Source organism: Strongylocentrotus purpuratus, unplaced genomic scaffold, assembly GCF_000002235.5.
Source record: "Strongylocentrotus purpuratus isolate Spur 01 unplaced genomic scaffold, Spur_5.0 spur5_scaffold_7, whole genome shotgun sequence".
Classification (NCBI taxonomy): domain Eukaryota; kingdom Metazoa; phylum Echinodermata; class Echinoidea; order Camarodonta; family Strongylocentrotidae; genus Strongylocentrotus; species Strongylocentrotus purpuratus.
In genome coordinates, this window is record NW_022145613.1 from 7,423,736 (window position 1) to 7,443,652 (window position 19,917).

Genomic DNA, 19,917 nt, shown 5'->3' on the forward strand with positions numbered 1-19,917 from the left:
AGTAGGGTGCAGAAGTGAGGGGTAGGGGGAGGAGAGGGGGCAGAGAGGGGGCAGAACGAAAAAGAGGGAGAAGGTCAAGAACAGATGAGTGAAATAGATGAAGCAGTATGAGAGGAGTAAGGATAGAAGGAAAGAAGAAAAAGAGAGAGAGAGAGAGAAAGAGAGAGTGAGGGGAAAGGGAGGGAGTGGGTCAGTGAGAGTAAGAGAGGGTGCGAGAGGGAATAGAATATAATTTGCTACAAAAAAAAAGAGGAAGAAAGAGGAGAGAATGAAGTGTTCGAGGGAGGTCTTGCCCGAGAGAACAGAAAGTGATAATGCAGAGGTTTAACGAGAGAGGTGTGGAGAAGGGGAACTGGACTGAGAAAGAGAGAGAAAGAAAGAGAAACTCACGAACACACAAGAACAGAAATGGAGATGGGTGGAGGGTATTCGATGGGGACGGGAGGGGAGGGAGGGGGTGAGTGATCCATCCATGATGTAGGGCGCTTTAGCTACAGGAACTTACCCGTTCCGCTTGATAAGCTCACAGCCTGTAGATGGCACTTCAAGATTTGTCCGACCCAGCCCCCTTGTGATTTGAGCTCTACCATTTTAACCCTACTCGAACCTGTCGAACGCTGTACTGCTATTTCAAAACGCAATGCGCTGAATCAATTGTTTTTCTTTGATGGAATTCATGTCGCCATAATTACGTGCTGATAATGTATGCTCGTGGGAGGAACATGGGGGAAGCCGAATTGTAATAAAATAGGCCGTGTATTTCTGAGGGAATTCTAAACCAAGTTCAGAGAGGGGAATCGACCTTGGAATTGACTTTTAATATTTGAACAATATCGTGTGAAATCAAGCTTGGAGTACATCACGACGGAGTAAATGGAAGTATATTTCGACGAAGGGGGAGAGAGTGAGCAGAATTATGTAAAATCTAAAAGGGCAAGCCCAAGGTATGTGATCACTTGGTGTTCCATAATACCTAGGGTTGAGGAATTAGTAAAGGAAATTAACATAAACAGTATCATTTTATTTGAGATTTGGTATGATCCCAAATAATGTCTAGAATGACTATGAACCTGATTTACTCACTTTTTTAAGTGTGGCCGGTATCGCATGTTTACATAGTACCTCGGACTCGCCCATAACGAAAGAAAAAAAAAATCAGCGACACCTTATTATCCCTTCAAGATGACATATAGATACATCCCACCAGTGAAAGTGGTCCCCAGACCATAATCCCCACTTCATGGGTGGTTTATCCTTCTTTCCTTGTTTCACTTTACAGACGAAACAAGACTAAAACAAAAATCCATTACAGAAAATAGGGAGGGGAGTGTGAGGGTGAAGTCATTTTTCCTTTAATGTTTTCCTTTAATGTTAGTCATAACAAATATTTTAACACTTTGCAGTCTAGCATAAACGTGCTTAGAACAAAATACAACATCATTTTATTTCATAGGAAATGGAATTTCAAGTATCGTCCGAAAAAGTTAGTAAAACTAATGTCCTAATTCTTTGTATATTGTTTTCTCGTACACATATTTTCTTCTGGAGTTTGCAACATAATATCTGATATCTACAAACATTGCAAAATTCATTTTAGATGATGCCGTGGGCGTTTTTTATTTGTTTGTTTGTTTTATTTTGTCTATCTTCTTTTAAACATTGCCTTTTTTGTGAAATATCGCTTGGGATTGTTTGTTTTTACGTTATGAATATGAACTTGAATTTGTCTTGTGCAGAATTGGAGGAGATTATAAGAGATTGTAAAATATGACTGCAAGATATCGAAACGTTGTAGTTCTCGGTCGGAAACATCGTACATTTGGCACGAATCAATGGAAATGAGATCACTCCAAGTTTTCTTGCCAAACTCTTGCTCCCTTCAGCAAGCCAGCCGGCCGGCCGGTATAATAATTGTACGGATTTTTCGTGATTTTCATAACATGTATTTCTAATATATGTGTATTTTGTGTAAAGAACAACCAATAGAGAGACAATTTTCAAAATATAATGTTAACAGTTGGACACCAACTGCCCATAATTATGTTTGCCGAACGCATACGCGTGCCCAAACGATGGATACTTTCAGTCAGTATCTTTATGATCAATGTAGGCGTAGCATATAGGGGTTTGCATTTCGACCGACTTTGCTTTGAACTCGAGACCTCGCGGTCCTAATACCATGGTTCAAGCTGGCAGCTCCTCTAAAATTATTTCATAAAATCATATGAAGATACACGGGAGAAGATTGAAGATGATGCTGGGGGAGGGGGTCATCAAGCTTGGTCTTAAAGATTATGACGATGGCAAATAAGCGGTGAAAGTTCATGGTTTAACGATTTTTATATTAATCCATCGGAAATTGATCAGATTTCCTGGGCAAATTACCCCAAAGCGCGCCTAGTGGAGAGGGGGAGGGTAGATAACTCCGAACCTGCCAATCCTACAAACTTTGCGGTTGCCTTCAAATTCGCCTTTGTCATTTATGGCCATAGTTCTTTCGCTAGTACATCCCTTCGTAGTAAAAGGCGACCAGAAGTTGTGGATTTGTTGCGAAACTTATTAGTGATATTTCGGGTGTTGGTGGTTCGTCACCACAACAAGACACATGAGCGAAAGTAAGTGGGTTGGTGTAAAAACACCTTGGACTAATTGAAGCCAATTTTTATTGGGCGGTGTATGCATATTGGAATAATTAGGGGTCGGTTGCTACACAACGTCTGTAATGGCGTCAATGACCTGGCGAGAGACATTCTACTCAAATTTTAGTTGATTTATTTCTCGTTGCACTAATTTTCTTGTACGTTAATTCTCTTTGAATCTATTTTAGCTATCGTATCTGCCCACTCATGTAATTCGAGATTAACTTTAAGACAGCTCGAATCGTTCATCATTTTCTCTTACTTCAATTTGATAACAAAACTCGTTCAAATATTTTGACCTGCACTTAAAAACCTATATTTTCATTTGTTTCCTCTCGCATGTCTATTTCTTTCATTTAGTATGTATCCATGCAAGACATAAAAGGGGATCTTCTTTTTATTAGCCACAACGTGTCATAATTCTTTCCAGAATTGTAGTGATTTTTTAAACAATGTTTAGGGTCTAGCCAAACTGTAAGTATTCTGTTGAGGCTTATCGTGTCTTTGACACAACTAACTTTTGCATGAGGCATTGTATCCAGTACAAAAAAGAAAAACTGACACGCATTTAATCAATATTTAATATGTCACGAATCTCAACTTGCTTCTTTATACCTTCTTAAGAAGCAAGATGATAACTAAGCCCCTTCACCCCCCGCACGAAGAATTAGAGGAATAAGAATAAAATGTCTCGTGAGTATAAATCACGAAAGTTGCATCGCACGGATGTCGTGATGAATCTGGCTATTCGCAAGGGTAAACATTAAAAGTATGTTTCTTGTTGTATCAAGGCCTCTCCCGAACATTTGGATTTCATAATTAGCAAGCAGGAAATCCTCTTTAACGACATAAACGCGACCAAATGTTCTGCTCCTGCTTATGTTGCTTCGGCAGCTGCTAAACCTCAAGATTACAACCTTAAATATGTTACTCAACAGACTACCATGCCTATCATTGCAACCACCCTACGTATTTTTGGCAGCGTGCCAAGATGTAAAACCGCGTATTTCCTTTATTCTTTAAGCCCATCAATTTAATTAAATTTCTTTTTGAAATATCTTCGAAAGTCGAAGGCCTTTTGACTAAATTTAGCCCGATTGATGACGTCAAATTTTGACCTGTCGGTGGAAACTTTTTGAGACCATCACTGTCAAGACTGTCGACGGCCGTATCACTGATAAAACAGTCTTGTTTTGAGCTGGTAGAATTACAGGATCCTGATTAGCCCCAGGTGGTCCTTTTATCACTTGCCCCGATGCCGCAACTGCCCCGTTGAGAGAGACAGCGCTGTTCCGATTCATTTATAGCAGCAAGTTTGTATTTTTTTCTTCCTTATCGCCGGACAGCATCTTTGCGGCTACCATAATGGAGAAAGTCACTCGCTAAAAAAAACACTGTCTGTGTTCACCTGATTTTGTTTTTGTTTTTGTTCTTTTTATCACTTTCCGTGATATAATTCATGCTGACCTTGTTTCTATCAAGAAAAGGTCTGGATTCCCAGGGTTTTAATTGCTGCATTTCTATTTATATTGCTCTTAAGATGACTTAAGAATGACTTAAGATTAACCAGCAAAATCCAGAAAAATTAAAATATTCGAAGTACTCTCGAGTTTAGGCTTTGATTATGACCAGACAAATGAGAATAAATTGTGGTATATAGGCGGTGACATTAAGGGTCATTGAGGTTTAGCTCATCTTGGAATATTGTATTATTTATAAAACCCACACCATCCATTATTAGTTTCCTCTTTATATCTAGTGTTCATGCAATTTGTACAACTTTAAGAAGTTGTAGCACAAGAGAAGCAAGTTGTTTCATTTGTATCACCCATGAGGCAATAGCCCCAGTGCAGCTTTCAAATTCGATGTAGAATCATTTATTTCTCAGGTGAGAACTTTTTTTGTACATCATAATGTAATGATAACAATCAACATCTTTTCTCCTCAAAATCATTGTGGTTGTTTTTTGCTTTCTAAAACCAAAACAAAAATAAAGATTAAAATTAATCTCGGAAAGTCCAGTGAGAGGAAAGAGGCGTCGAGCGTAAAGATATTAATCTGCAAATCTTTGTGAGATCAGTCGTAACATCCGAAAATTATACATTCATCACAACCGTTTTTTTTTTCTTTTCTTCATGGCACTCTTTCTCCATTATTTACAAGACCGTCGACTGCCCGCCAAAAGGACGTTACTGTCATTGACAATACATACAATGTAGTGTTACGACTTTCTTTCGGGCAGCCGACGAAATATATCCCACAGTTCCGATTTGAAACCAAATAAAATGTAGATTTAGATCAATAAATAGGTTTTAAAAGTCTGTTCTGGTACCCTCAATAGACAAGTGACGTGGCGACCTCAATATATTGTCTAAACATTCGAAAGTTTGATGTAAGCATACGAAGAAATACAAAGTTTTGGGCTTTTCCTAGTTTCGGATCTAGGTTAGATATAAAGATTTGAACTAAATTTAGATCCCGTTAACTTCAGAATGAACTATATAGGTCATCTTTCTATATCAGGTCAGGAGGACTGTGATTGAACTTTCATTCACGTATATTGGCGCAAAAAGTGTTATATTTCATTCATTCGGCGCATGGGAATCGGTAAAATGGCTTAGAACGAAATGAAATGAAATGGCCGTTAAACCAATCATGTTACTGACTGAAACATTTACAATTCTTTTGTTCTTTCAATGATTTTATCCGATTTTATTTTTACCGTAAGAACTACAGGTTTCAAAGACAAGATATTTTTCTTTTAAATCATGTATAGCTGAAATAACCATTTACCATACACCTGGCAGAAAGCAGTATTGGACCGACTTTCCCAATGTCATTTTGATGAAAGAAATGTTGAAACATTTTTTGTTCATAGAAAATCAACTAATAATTATTATGATTATTTCACACAGTACCGCAGAAGCTGAATGTTAACTGTTCAGTGAGGCAATGCGATATCTATGACTTATTTTGACATTAATCCCTCAGACATTCTGGAGTTATGATTAAAACCGGGGAAAATCCTGCCCCCCCCCAAAAAAAAAAGTAATAATAACGAGATTTATGAGGTCAAATATACCACTACGGTTATCAATCTACCTACTTAAAAAGAGCAATTCTTTTAATTTTGAAAGACATTCCTCTCGTCGCTGCAGTCTCTTAGATTATTCTTCATAATTCACCTGTTATCAGTCTTGTCTTGCCGGGCTCTTCGCACGAGACGAGTCTCGTTTACCCCCTCCCCCAACTTTCTAACTCCAATACTTGGTCGAAACAAAAGAAAGGAAGCGAAGTTGACCGTTGGGAACAGGAGTGACCTAAGGAAGGAAAGTGTGTCATCAAAAATTACTTATATAATATACGAGATTCTATGACGTCAAAAGATGATAAATATGGTAGTCCATAACGCTGGCCAGAATGACCTGTGATTGTGGTCAATATTTTTTGCGGTTTTAGGCCAAGGTAAGCCTTCAGAGGGATTCAGCTTCTTTCTTTGTAGAGAAGAAATAACGAGATAATATTGTGGGATTTGTTATTTTTGGAACGTGAAGACTGACGTGAATCTATTGCCGGTGTGAAAATGATTATTGTTTTAACCTTTCGAATTATAACTGGTCATTTATCATTTGTTATATTTTGACGTCATCTTGCATTGTGATGTCATAATGGTGGATCCCCGTGGTATTCAGTGGGTGGCATGGAGGAACTGACTAAAACCGTCGAAGTTCTACTTTAATCTGATCGCCTAATTGTTCCTCTTGACGATCAGTGTAGTATGTCATCGTCATGTTCCTTTCTCCGTCAACCTTTCTTTCCCCGTGACATTTTATTTATTTATTTATTCATTTCTTTCCTTCTTTCCTTCTTTCCTTCTTTCTTTGTTCCTTCTTTCTTTCTTTCTATCGTTTCTTTCTTCATCCCTTTCTTTGTTTCTTCCTTCTTTCTTAACCCTCTTCTCTTTTTTACGCTTCGATTTGGGAGGGTAAAGGGGTGCTCTTATCTGTGCTACTGCTGACGATCATTACCTGATATTTTGAGATTAACTATGATGGGATGATAGTTTTGGTTTCTGATTGTGAGCAACAAGTGGTAGCAGACTGACTGTGATGTAACATCGGCAACTTATAGCAGAGCGCTTGTTTTCGCTGATCGAACATGACTAGTGGTTGATCAGTCAGTCTTACTCATCACCAAAATACTAAGACAGTGGGTTTGTGGGTGGGTGAAGGTTGTTGCAAAATGTACTTCTGATAGAGGATGACACAACCTTGACGTCAGATTCATGGACTTATACATTCTAGATATTAAATAGCTTCCCGCCAGAAAGCCGCGCAGGTTATCTTTTCATAATGCGTGTGCTAATTAACTACTCTTTAGTAAAATTGAGTCCCAAGTTCCACGATTTCCTTTTGGGAAGATTCTTATAATTGGTACTTTCCAGGAGCAAAGTCAGTTTACCACTTCCTATGTACTCGGGTAGTAGCATATTTTCTTTTGATGAGGATTCGGTAGCATAGTTTTCTTGCTGAATAATCAACATCGGCAAACGGAGAGTGGACTTAGTGGAGAAGATGATGACCCACACTGCTGATATTAAACCCAAACTTTCGGTATGACCATAGTTTAAAATCATACACATTCTTCACGAAACTTAAAGGCTTAATCGCAGCTATATCTTGAATTTTTCACTTCATTACTTGATGTTAACAATGTCTCTGTCATGTGAAACTTTAATCTCTTGACTTAACGATACTATGACCTTTCAGTATGTTAACAATGTGCTCTTCTTTACTCTCCCATTCAGATGATTCTTGGTGAGCTACGGGTTCGAACCGATGTCCGCCAGAAGCAGATCCAGCAGGAGAACCGCCCACCCCCATCGGTTGGGCAGCAACCCACCAGCCCCAACAGCAATGGCCAACGGGGATTACACCCCAACCAGGCCCAGCACCAGAGGAGGGCTGGGCCACCACCTGTATCGCAGAAACCCTTGGGGTACGGCGCGATCGGGGCGCTGAATGGGGCTCGAACCGATAGGTCACAGATACCGACCAGCAAACCACAGGTGGATGAGGTAAGTCAAAATACAACTTCTTCATCTTATGATGCTCATTTTGATACAGAGAGTGTGCAATATTTAAAAACGATTATTCAACAATTGGAAACACAATAGCATGATATCCAATAATTTTCTTGTAAATATCAAAATCATAATCCATCCACAAAATTTGTGTTTTCCCTGAAGTAATGATATCATTTTAATATTGATGTACCATCTAGTAGCGTTACATTTTCATCTAAAATGAAATTTATAGATTCCATTAAAATATTGTTCATTGTTGGTTTAATTGATTCGTGCATTTCCGATGCTTTAATATCATACATGTATATGAAATCAGATCAAGTACTTTTGCTTTTCCTTTGTTATTTGTCATTGTTCTGGCAGTTTCTTGTTTGCTATGATTGCATGTATTTCATTTCAGTTTGTATATATTGCTGTGACGCACTTAGATGTCTGTTTGAGAGATATGCTTCTGAACCCACATTGCTTATTCCTATCATTTAAATCGTTTTGTAAAGCTGAACCTGTCACAGCAAAACGTAGAATGGATGCAGAGTTGTAACTCGATAACTTCATTACTCCTCTCATTCCATACCGCATCTTATCACCACTTTGTCTGACTAACATTAAACCAACTATAGTTTCATCATAATGACTAACCATGCTACTCTTGACGACGTACTCTGAACCGTTACAGAAAATAAACAAGTAAGACATACATGTACGAAAGTATTTCATTACCGCGTGTGCCAGCATATTATAACCATAGCTATTTGAGACACATAGTTAGGACACAGGACGTTGCTTCTGATTGGTCAGGCATTCCAGGAACCTACAGAATACATGTAGTTCCCTCTCATAGAGATTGTACTTGGGAGGGAACTATTTGGAGCTCCAAGATCTAACGGACCAATCTCGCGTACGCGTCGATGCGCGTGTCACAACTATCTCTCTTAGCACCCGAGAACACAAGCGGGGCTATGAAGATCAAAAGTTTTAACATCATCCTCATTTAGCCTCACATGCAGCATATACCATATTGTGTGGTGAAATAATTCATATAACATCTCTAGTTCCACACAACTGCCAGGAAACATTGACAATAAGAAACGCGGCTGTTGGAATAGTATAATATCCTAATCATCCTACTAATTATTAACTCCCAAACTAGCTCCTAGATGGCAGTTGGTGGCGATGGAAATACAAAAAGTTGGCAAGCCTGATAAAACTACCAAGCCCCCTAATTCAATGATCTTCGTTTAACCACACCCAACATTATTATGACTAATGAAATGTTTGAATAATTTATATAACTTGTTTGCATAATTCCACTCAAGAGCTAGAAATGTTCGCTACAATAATAAACGGGGCTGTTGGAGCATGAACAGAAGAAGTTGTCCCAACTCTGAAACACCCTCGTGAATTCGCAAACTACTGATCATCTAGATAATAATTAGCTGCTATTGCACTGCGGATAGTTCCAAAGCTAATGAGCATATATATTGCCATACTAGATAGTTGCCTTACAAAAGCTTTAACACACGAAAGGAAAGAAGAACGAAAGAAGAAAAGAAAAAACCTGCAGCGGTGGAAATATAGTAACAATGACGATTTACCGATAAAATATTTGAGTACTATAACATCCAGACAGGAGCAGGGAGACATGTTGGTGAGAGGCATGTTCATTGGCCGAGAAGGAAAGAAGAACCCAGTCTTATACCCAGGGCAATTCAAGGAAAATACATAAATGGAGAGGTGAAAAATTACTTGATTCTATCTTTAAAGCCCCTCTGCACTAGTTTGGCCAGGAGAGATTAGACCTCCCTGCATGGTCACTGACAGTGACAGGTGGTTATCTCATCAAATCAGCTCTCAATTAACATAAAAAAAGGAGACCATGGCGGACCAATGGTCACCGATTAAGCATTGTTGGCTATATAGAGGGCGTAAGTAGCTATAAGTAGTGCAGTGGGGCTTTAAAATGTCCGATGTAGGTTAGTGCACCAGTTTTTGAGCACCATATTTGATTTCAGTTATAAAAATAATCGAACACAAATTAAAACAAAACAAACCGTCAAATGCCACTTTATAGAATTTTAGAGGATATATTGGAATTTAATGATGGTGTGGGCAAGCAGTTTGTTGTTGTTCATTCAAATCATTTTTAGCTATAGTTTAGTTGTTTAGTTTAGTTTAGCTTAGTTGTATTTTGGTCTAAATCCTAAAGGGTTATTTTAATATGGGTTGTATTGTCAACGACTAACCTTTAACCTTTTCTTGTGATGTCAAAAAATGGTATGGTTCGTGTTATTGTTGTGACCGTGATGTCCTGATCAGATAGCGATTCATCCTACCATTTTATTCCAATTTAATCTATAGCACATAATTCTCTCTCAAATTAATGTGTTTCACCATCAGTTCATAAACCTTTCCACATACATTACGTACCCTTCCCTACTATATAATTTTCGTGTGTGAATTCATCCAAAAATAACATCTGCATGGAATGCCATCTAAAACTCAAACATGCATGTTATCATATTCATCTAATATTTTGGGTCTGGTTAGGGTAATATGTTACATTTTGATAAATTGTACTGTAAACATGTATGTTGTATTCGAGATATACGTTTCGGTGCTTACAAAATAATGTCATCTCTCTGTGATACAAAAATGGTACTTTAGGGGGTCAATGATATTTTCAATGTTTTACTATTCGAGAAAACACGCCTGGATAGACTAATGTCAATATTTGATTATTCATGTTTACTCCAATGGTCCAATAAAGAAATTGTATATGAATTATTGATCTTTAGAACAAGTGCAATTTTCCATCTGTGATTGGATAAGTAGGCCTAGTCAATGGGCCCATTTTAATAAAACCTTATACAAAAGAAATATTGGACAAAACAATTACATGCCCTTCTCTTATTACCTTCAGAGGTATAACCAAATACTATTTTACGTGACAACTAATAAATTAGTATAATTGGTCGTATATTTCATAATCAGAATGTTCGATTATGAATAAAGCATTTTGTGTGTACAGGACTTTAGATTGATATCAGATTCTTTACTTAATGTCATCCAAATTAATTGCCATCCCCTTGTAGAGGAAAGGATGACAAAATTCATTTATCCTGAGTGAAGTTTGGTTGAGAAATCGTACAGTCACGTGATAACCGTGTTTTAATCTCTTTGTTTCGATCAGGAAATCATCAACGAGTTGACATACAGCATGCAGGACATCGGAACCGAGGCGTGGTGCAAAGTCTACTTCATGGAGAAACGATGTCGCCTGTCCGACTACCAAATCAAGTCACCCGCCATGATCGTTGATGGATACGCCTTCCAACACCCCGGCAGGTACAAGCCCCCTCCCCCGTCAATTTGTTCCCACCATTTTCCAACCTTATTATGTATTTTTAATAGTATTACCACAGTTAAATTTGACTATTCTCTTAAAAGTTTAACAATCATAAACGGGAACTTTGAGCAAGAAGTCAGTATTAAAAATATATTAGCAAAATAATTTGCAAGAAACGCCATAGTCTAGATATATTAATAGATAGAACGCATATAGAGATTGTAATAATTCCAATCGCAAAATTTAGTATAAGTATTTAATTTACCTACAAAAAGTTTATTCCATGAAGAGAAACTAAAGTTGATTATGTTTCTACTACTAAAGAATATTATTCCTTTTCTCTATTTAGACTTGGATTCGGTGCGCTGGCAAACCCACTACGGGATCCAGAAACCAAGAAGGTACGCGAACACATCGGGAAGGGCGTTCAGTTAGAGATAGATAGCGAAGGAAACGTCTGGGCCACGAGACTAGGCAAAAATGAGGTCTTCGTCAAGGGGTGCTTTGAACCCGAGAACCACTGCATCTCGGCAGAAGTAGTTGCAAGCATGGGACGTCTGCCACGCAACCAAGCTATGAAAGTAAGAATATTTTCGGATTCCGATATGCTTATTCTGATAGACAATCTTAACTTCTCTCCCTTATATTGTGAAGGCAATACTTATATTTCTTGGAGTATACAGGATTATCTTTTGATCCATTTTAATTTTTTTAAATAATTTTAAAGATCCGAATGAACTATACATTTCAAATTCTTCCATTGTTTACTCAAATTATAGTCTTTTTATTTGTGGAAATATTTTCTTGTTCATCAATTAACCAACTTTGTATGAAAGATGAGATTTAATTCAGTACTGGTATTTAGGTCCCCTCTGTATTACCTGAAAGCCATTTTTGCAGTCTACTGAGGTATACATTGTATCTCATTGCATCAAAGATAATTTGTTCTTGTAAGAGATGGAAGTGTGTCAAAGGGACTGTGCACTAATTACCTTTCGAATCAAATTTCCTGGTATTAAGTTGACGCGTAATTTCATTACCGTTCAATGCCTATACATAACCTCAATCATATTGCTTTTTGCTAATATTTCAGCCGGGCTGGGTTTACCGACTTGATGCTTTTCCTGTCGTGTAACGCTCACTTCAAAGTTCTACTTTAAAACTAAATTTGTATGATACAATCATGATGGTAGATGAGATGGAAAATAGACTTGTTTAGTTATTATGTAATGGTTCTTGCCTGATTTCATATACTACAAATGTCTTAAATGGACTTTTAAGCTAATCACCATGATTTTCCCCTTTTTATGCCGACTCACCATTAGGTATTCGACATTGTAGAGTACAAGGCGCAACTCGCTATTGAGGCGAAGAAAGGCAATGGTCAAATCGACCACCATCGACTGAAGAAACTGAGCATCGTTTCTCTAAGCTTCGTCAAAGATAAGGTGGAGGATTTTAACACACCCTGCTGGATTTCCTTGGTTGTCCTCCCCGCCATTAGAATGGACAATCCCAAAGGTGAGATAAGAAAACATAGAGGCAGACTCTTCCATTTTTGTTTTAAGGGGTGATGTACCGGTACACAGTATGCCAGTATCTCCCACCCCCCTCTCTCTCTCCCTCTTCTTTCTCTAACCTGTGTAGATTGTTCACAGTTTAGCCAAATTCTATACGCAAACCCTAATTAAAGATCACATTTTTACTGTAAAAATGATAGGCAATTATTAACTTAATTTTAAGGTATCATACTTTGAGATAATCAAGGTTAGCTTCTATGTTTTGAGTATTCCTGAATTTAACTATCACCAAGCAGTACATTCTAACCGGGGCGTGATACATTTCAATTAACCTCTGACTTACCCAATTAAGCGAAAAATGTGTCATAAATTTCAAGGAATTTCAACCCAATCTATAAATCCACCTTTGCCTGTGCACATTATGTCACTGGCCTCTGTTACCTCTGAAATGTATCGTGATATAAGCTTACCTTCGTGGCTATGTAGCTTACCTTCGTGGTTTGAAGAAGACAAACCCGGAAGCCACATAATTACAGCGCCTCCCAATGGTGAACCGTTATGCTCCCATCCTTTAGGATAGTTCAGACAGCAAGACAAGTATCAATTAGCACCTTTACCTATATGTGGTACTGTTCGGAAGCCAAATTAGCTGCATGATGTAACGAAATGTCCTGCTTCGATTGAGATAATTCTTAAATGTTCCCTCTTTTCATAAACACCTCACCTATTTATCACTCTCGACTTTCTTCTCTAAGTTCTCTTTTCACACTGGTTTTGCTTAACCCCGTACTTTGCTTAGCCCCGTACTATCCTTAACCCCGGACTATTTTTTTGGCTTTTCACACTCGCTGTTTTTAGTCCCGTACTAGCGCCTATTCCGGAATAAGAAAATTCCCGCTGTTCTCACTGCATTTCGTTAACCCCGGATATCGTGTATGTTATGATTGGACATACCTCGCATCTGGCCAGCTGCGATACGCTCCATTGCGTAGTACCGGACTATTTTTCGTTTCTGTTCTCATTCATTTCCTTAGCACCGCAATTGCGGGGTTAGCAGGAGTTAGCACCACAATTGCGGAGTTAGCCCTGCTATTTTGCAGGGTTAGTTAACCCCGTACTATAGGTGGGGTTAGCCAACTTTAGCCCACTTTGGTAAAAACCAGTCTGAACAGAAAGTGGAATAGGCTTAACCCCGTACTATAGGTGGGGCTAAGACCCCCCCTTAACCCCACCTATAGTACGGGGTTAAGCAAAATATTGCCAGTGTGAAAACAGTATAAGTATTCTTTCTTTACCTGCAGTTTTCATAACATCAGTAGTTTTGAACTTAAATATAACCTCATTTTGATGATTTTTCTGTTGATTCTGACTGTAATGTAATGAAAAGTTAATGAATGAATGAAAAAAGGAAAGAAAGAAAAAGTGGGCGAAAATAAGAATACTAGAAGAAGTTATTTCAATCTATGTTATCTCCTGCTATTCTATGAGTGAAACTAATGTAATTATTTGTATTATCCCCGCCCTCCCCCCCCCCTCCAATTTCCATGCAGTACTACGAGATGTTGGTCGGTTCCTGAGAGCCTTCCGTACAGCTGCACAGATCGAGGCAACCCTCATGGGAAGAGAGGTAAATAGCTCATGATGATGATGATGATGATGATGATGCTGATGACGACGATGATGATGATGATGATGATGATGAAAATGGTGGTGATGATGGTGATGATGGTGATGATGGTAATGATGGTGATGATAGTTTTGATGGTAATGATGATGGTAATAACGATTATGGTGATGATTGTTTGGATGGGGATGATAATGGCGATAGTGGTGATGATGATGATGATGATGATGATGATGATGACTGTCAGGATAATGATGATGACGATGCTGAAGGTGATAGTGGTATTGGTATAGTGATGTTGGTGGTGATGATGATAATGACGATGACAATGATGATGATGATGATGATGATAGTGGTAGTGATGTTGCTGCTGATGACGACGACCGCACCGCCAATATTATTGAATTCAACTTATTTCTCATTTGACTTACAGTCAAGTCGAAAGTGGGCTCGAGTCAACAAAAGAAGCTCTAACTTCGACAGGGAAAATAAGACAGACGGGAGGAGAAAGAGGATCGAGGATATGAAACAGGCCAAGATTGATAAGAGACCATTCCACTACAGCTGGGAGGCAGATGATGACGAAGATTTGGGTAAGTTGATGAAGATGAAGATGGTGGTAAGGAGTATGATGATACAAATGATAATGATGATGACGAGAAAGATGAGGATGACAACAATTAAAAAAACACGATAAAACATGACAAAGTAAATAATGACGACAATGATGATTATGATAAGATGACGTAAATGATGATGATGATGATGTAGTGATGACTGGTGAGAACAATGGTGAATGCGAATAAGACGTTGATGACCATGATGTTAATCTAATCTGATGATTGTGACGATAAGGACAGTGATAAAGTTATTGCTAATGACGATGATGATGATGACGATGTAATGATGATGATGGTGAAGAATAAGAAGAAGGAGGAGAAAAAATATCGATACGTCTTCACCTCTAAATAACTTCCAATGACTAAAATCATCACTAATTGTTTCATAACTTTCTCTCCATCGTTCCAGGTCTGTCTAACCTGAGTGTGACTGCGATGGACCGCGATGGCCGCAACTCTGCCTACAGTGACACAGGATCTATCTACTATAACAGCGAGGCAGGGGATTCCCCGGGTTACGGAGGGAGATCAAGTAAGAGGAGATCAGTCTTCAGGGCTGTGTCCATCAGGAATGCCAGTAAGTTTTATATAAATTATTATCAATTTTCTGACATTTTAGTGATATGAAGTGCTGGGAAATAGTTTCATTAGGGAGAGCGCTATAGGCCTATAAATGAAATGATAACATTGTGTTGTATTGTAAGTTTTATTCCTTTATCAGATATTTATAAAAAACAAAGAATTATTTCACACCTTCTCTCACCTTTGTTGATACATTATGGATCTACTTTTTTCTTCAATTTTAAGCTGCTGTTTTCATTTCTATTTTTAGTATGTGAATGTTGATTGTTTGGATATTTACGTGCAGTGAAAAACTAAAAAGCAATGGTTTCGGCCATGATAACTTGAAAGAAAGATTTTTTCCCTATAATCAGCGATGAAAATCACTTCTCTCTTTGAATACATTCTGTTATAGAAACTGTAGAACGCGAATTAATCCTCATTTTATTCACGATTATGAAAAAAATTTGTAACAAGTATAAGCCGCTTTCCTTCGGTTTGATCACCTACCTTATTGCATTTCTGTCATTTTCGCATTCCTTAATTTCTCCAGATGCTTTTCAGCAACGCAACCTCCGTTCCTCGTACGAGCGCAACGGCGAAGCCGTGGATGACGACGGTCCAGTCACGTCCAACTACAGCGGTTACGACTTGGAGAAAAAACGGGAATGGGCCCGTGTCAAACTCATCAAGAAAGAGAGAAGAATAAGCGATGATAATTGAACCTAAACAATTAGTGTTTACAGGTTTAGAGAGTGAGTTTAACCTAGGAGTTAATGACGAGCGACTCTCGTCCTTTTGAGGCCTACTAGGGTTATTGTATGAAGACGTATGAACTATAAACCACTCCAGAAATGTGTGGTTTCGGAAGAAGTCGGATAGGAAATTGAGAAAGAGTACAAGAACGTTGCTCTTTGACTAAGGCATAATGCCAGAGTGGATAACGTCCCGAAGCGACTGCCAATTATTCAGTATTGAATGAGCTTTCGTATTCATACTGAACCCTTTTGCAGTGCTTCTAAAGCAAAGCTAGGGGGCATATAGCTGGCCTAAGCTTAACCTTTGCAAGAAATCTCATCTTTGTAGAACATATTTGCTCTGAATGTTTTATCATTATAGATGTTTGTAAGTTCATAAATAAGTGTAAGTCTGCATATAATTAAGTTTATTTCCGCCCAAAGTTAATGACCAATAACAATGTTTAACATGTTTTACTCTTCAAAAAAAAAGATGTACTATTATCTAATGTTTTGGTAAACAGATTTTTAAAATGTTTATTTTAAAGAAAGGATGAAAACTAAATAGAATATCCTTTATGAGACATATACTTGCCCTTTACATGTACACTGTTTTTAATATGGTGTATATTACACAGTAAATAAGCAAAGAGTAAGAAAATTGAGACTGTTTACTTTTCCAGAAATTTCACATCAATTGTTTTATTGGTGAACACTTCTGCAGTAATACTGAATATAGAACGTACATTGAGAAATTCCATTAATCACAAAAAATACGTTATGAATTATGTGCTCTTACTACTTACAAAAATAGATATTGTTTAGACCAGATAAACAACACACTTTTACTTGATTACATTTCGATTGAGGGCACTATCGACAAAACTTGTATTACTTCATGCACCGTTTAAAATCACACCATATTGCAGGTCATATTACATATGGTAACAAGTCAAAATGGTATTGGCTAATGCTGGGTCAAAATGGTACAATTTTGATAGCAGAATCGTCCGCCAGAGATATTTTGGCTATAAAATTATATCTCCAAAATACCATCTAGACTCAGCATTACATTTTCACCAAATTTTGAGTGAAAAACACCATTGCATAGGGGACATTTAAAGAGCAAACCAACTGATCAAATATCAAGGCAGTCACAAATTTGACTAATATATGACATCCATAACCAAATGAAATTTCTTTATGTAAGAACACATTTCATCAAATGAGAAGACCATTAGAAGGGTATGGCTTCCATATATTAAATCCACAATCTCCAAATATCATATGTATGTATATGTCTATATATATATATATATATATATATATATATATATATATACTCTTTATAAACAAAGAAGGTGATATAATTCTCAGCTGAAAGAAGATTAAAATATATATTCTTCGAAATTAAAATTTGGCTGAATCAACTTATAGACGTGACTTTGAATATATCTCAATATACTTTATCAAATTCAATTTCAGTCATAAGAAAGGTATCTATTTTTTTAATTAATCAGCATTTGTCATTTTGCAGCACTTTTCGATGCTTCAAGTTTCCATGTAAACTAAAAAAGGCAGCTTGCAGAAATCATTTTTCATAATACTTCTTTCTTGACTCAAAATTATATATGTTCAGTAGCAAAATGCAACATGCATGAAGACTGAACTATCAATTTAACATTTCCAGTTGCCATGGTATAAATCACTTCATGCAACACATATGCATGGTATTATACAAATTTAAAATGAATATATAATAAACCAGGCAAGATAGTGTAATATCATAATTAGTGATGATCAGAAAACATAAATCAGTGATGCATGAAATCCATTGAGAGGAATTTAATTTTCATTCATAAATGGGTTTCAACCAGAATCATCTCGGGTGTTCAGTTACATTAATATTCAACATGTTAACGAAACCTCAGTGCATGCACATCATATGTTTCTACATGTAGCTTTTAAAATATAAGCTGCTATTTGTAATTTTAATTTGGTACTGCAAGTAATACCAAACCTGATGATAAATCACACATTATAAGTACAAAGTGTCAGAAGTAGATTTGCTTAAAGGTGATACTTGGTGAATATACAAAGTCATGATTCTTTATTCTCTTACCTAGTTTTAATGATGCCAACTTTTTAGAGGCTGGTTACACCCTCTGCAGTCACGACTGGCCAATCACATTCTTGTTCTAATTTGAATGAAGTGCATTGACCAATCAGATGATTGCTTTGTAGGTGGGCCTTCATTAGTGACATCACCGTCAGATATTTGTTCTCATCCTAAATTTTATGTCGATATCCAGTTCATTTTATCTTAGAAGAGGATGTTAAGTTTTAATAGAAGCCTAAATTGAATACTCTATTATCTAGATAATCCATTTGTATATATGAAATTAAATGATGGTTTCAGTATAGGGACATATGATCCGAAGCAGAATGAATATGCAATGATATGCCTATTATGTATGCAAAGTGATGTTCTATTCTTAGAAAGACAAAAAACAACATGTAATCATATAATAGTAATTTTATGATGAACAAATTGTATTATAACAAAAAAATTGTGAATTTTTGACAGAGAGAATGTATATGTTTGTTTGAACTATTGACAGTACTATAAGATCTGGGATTTTGATATGTACAAATGTTTATTAAAAGGGAAAAGCAAATACTTTAGTGACATGTAAATATAATAGGACAGTATTTAGTTACCGTAGATTATATATATATATATATACAAGGTATTATCAATTATAGTTGTAGATCATGCAAAGACATAATTTGTAGGTGATATATATCTGATGATAGTTGGATATTTATCAATGTTTCTTTAGCAATTTATTTTGGTGCGCATTTAATGAATGGGTGAACTTTACATATACAATGTGTTAATTTTAAGAACTTAACACCATCATTCATTGTACATATATTTCAAGGAGTGTTATATTTTCTAATTTAAGAGAGAGAGAAAAGGGCGTTTTTTGACAAGCTTTAAGTAGCTGGAGATCAGGCCATAGGAAATTTACATGATAGAGTCTTCAGGTAGACAATGTCTATTAAAGAAAGCTTATTTGAGTATAAGAAATTCCTGAAGTTTTGCAAATTATATTACGCATCATATCTAAAGACTAGCGGCAAGTACACATAGATAGCATCTCAAATAACAGATAATGAAATAGATGATATTCTTATTTTGTACACAATGAAATAATGGAATAAATATTTTGATAAACAAATTGGAAAGCATTAATTCCTTGATTCACAATGTTATAAGGGTTACTGATGTGATGCAAGATGAAATTTACTGAGGGAACAATGAGGAAATGGATTAAAATACTCGCTGGATGGATAGAGAGAGAGAGAAAGAGAGAGAGAAATAGATAGGCAGAAATGATGGAGAATGACAGACTGAGCGGGAAAGGAAGAGAAGACAGGGAAAGAAAGAAAAGGAGAGAGAGAGAGAGAAGCATGAGGAAGAGAGAGAGAGAAGCATGAGGGAGAGGGAGAGAAGGCAGGGAAAGAAAGGAGAGAGAGAGAGAGAGAGAGAGAGAGAGAAGCAGATAGGCAGAGAAGCGTGAGGGAGAGTGACAGACTGAGCAGAAAAGGAAGAGAAGGCAGGGAAAGCAAGAAGAGGAAAGAGAGAGAGAGATGGAGGGACAAAGAAAGAGGAGAAAGGAAGAGGTATTGGAAAGAAAATGAAAGAAGGCAAGAGGAAAGGAGAGAAAATAAAACAAAGGAGATAAAGAAAAGAAATAGAAATAGAAATAGAAAGAGA

The 19,917-nt window shown here is 37.1% G+C and overlaps 1 protein-coding gene across 3 annotated transcripts in view; it reads left to right on the forward strand.

Annotated features, from left to right (window-relative positions):
• Positions 1-19,378, forward strand: part of LOC373229 (myosin-like protein MlpD) — a 62,498-nt gene extending 43,120 nt beyond the window's left edge. For 2 of the 3 annotated variants that reach the window (XM_030973775.1, XM_030973774.1), the window contains 9 exons: positions 7,447-7,716; positions 9,352-9,459; positions 10,916-11,070; positions 11,421-11,652; positions 12,397-12,592; positions 14,142-14,218; positions 14,649-14,808; positions 15,245-15,412; positions 15,950-19,378. In XM_030973775.1, coding sequence (XP_030829635.1) covers positions 7,447-7,716; positions 9,352-9,459; positions 10,916-11,070; positions 11,421-11,652; positions 12,397-12,592; positions 14,142-14,218; positions 14,649-14,808; positions 15,245-15,412; positions 15,950-16,119 — 1,536 coding nt within the window. In that variant the 3' untranslated portion in view covers positions 16,120-19,378. The remainder of the gene's footprint in view (positions 1-7,446; positions 7,717-9,351; positions 9,460-10,915; positions 11,071-11,420; positions 11,653-12,396; positions 12,593-14,141; positions 14,219-14,648; positions 14,809-15,244; positions 15,413-15,949) is intronic. The other variant, XM_030973776.1, reaches the window with a different exon arrangement.
• The last annotated feature ends 539 nt before the right edge of the window (positions 19,379-19,917 follow it).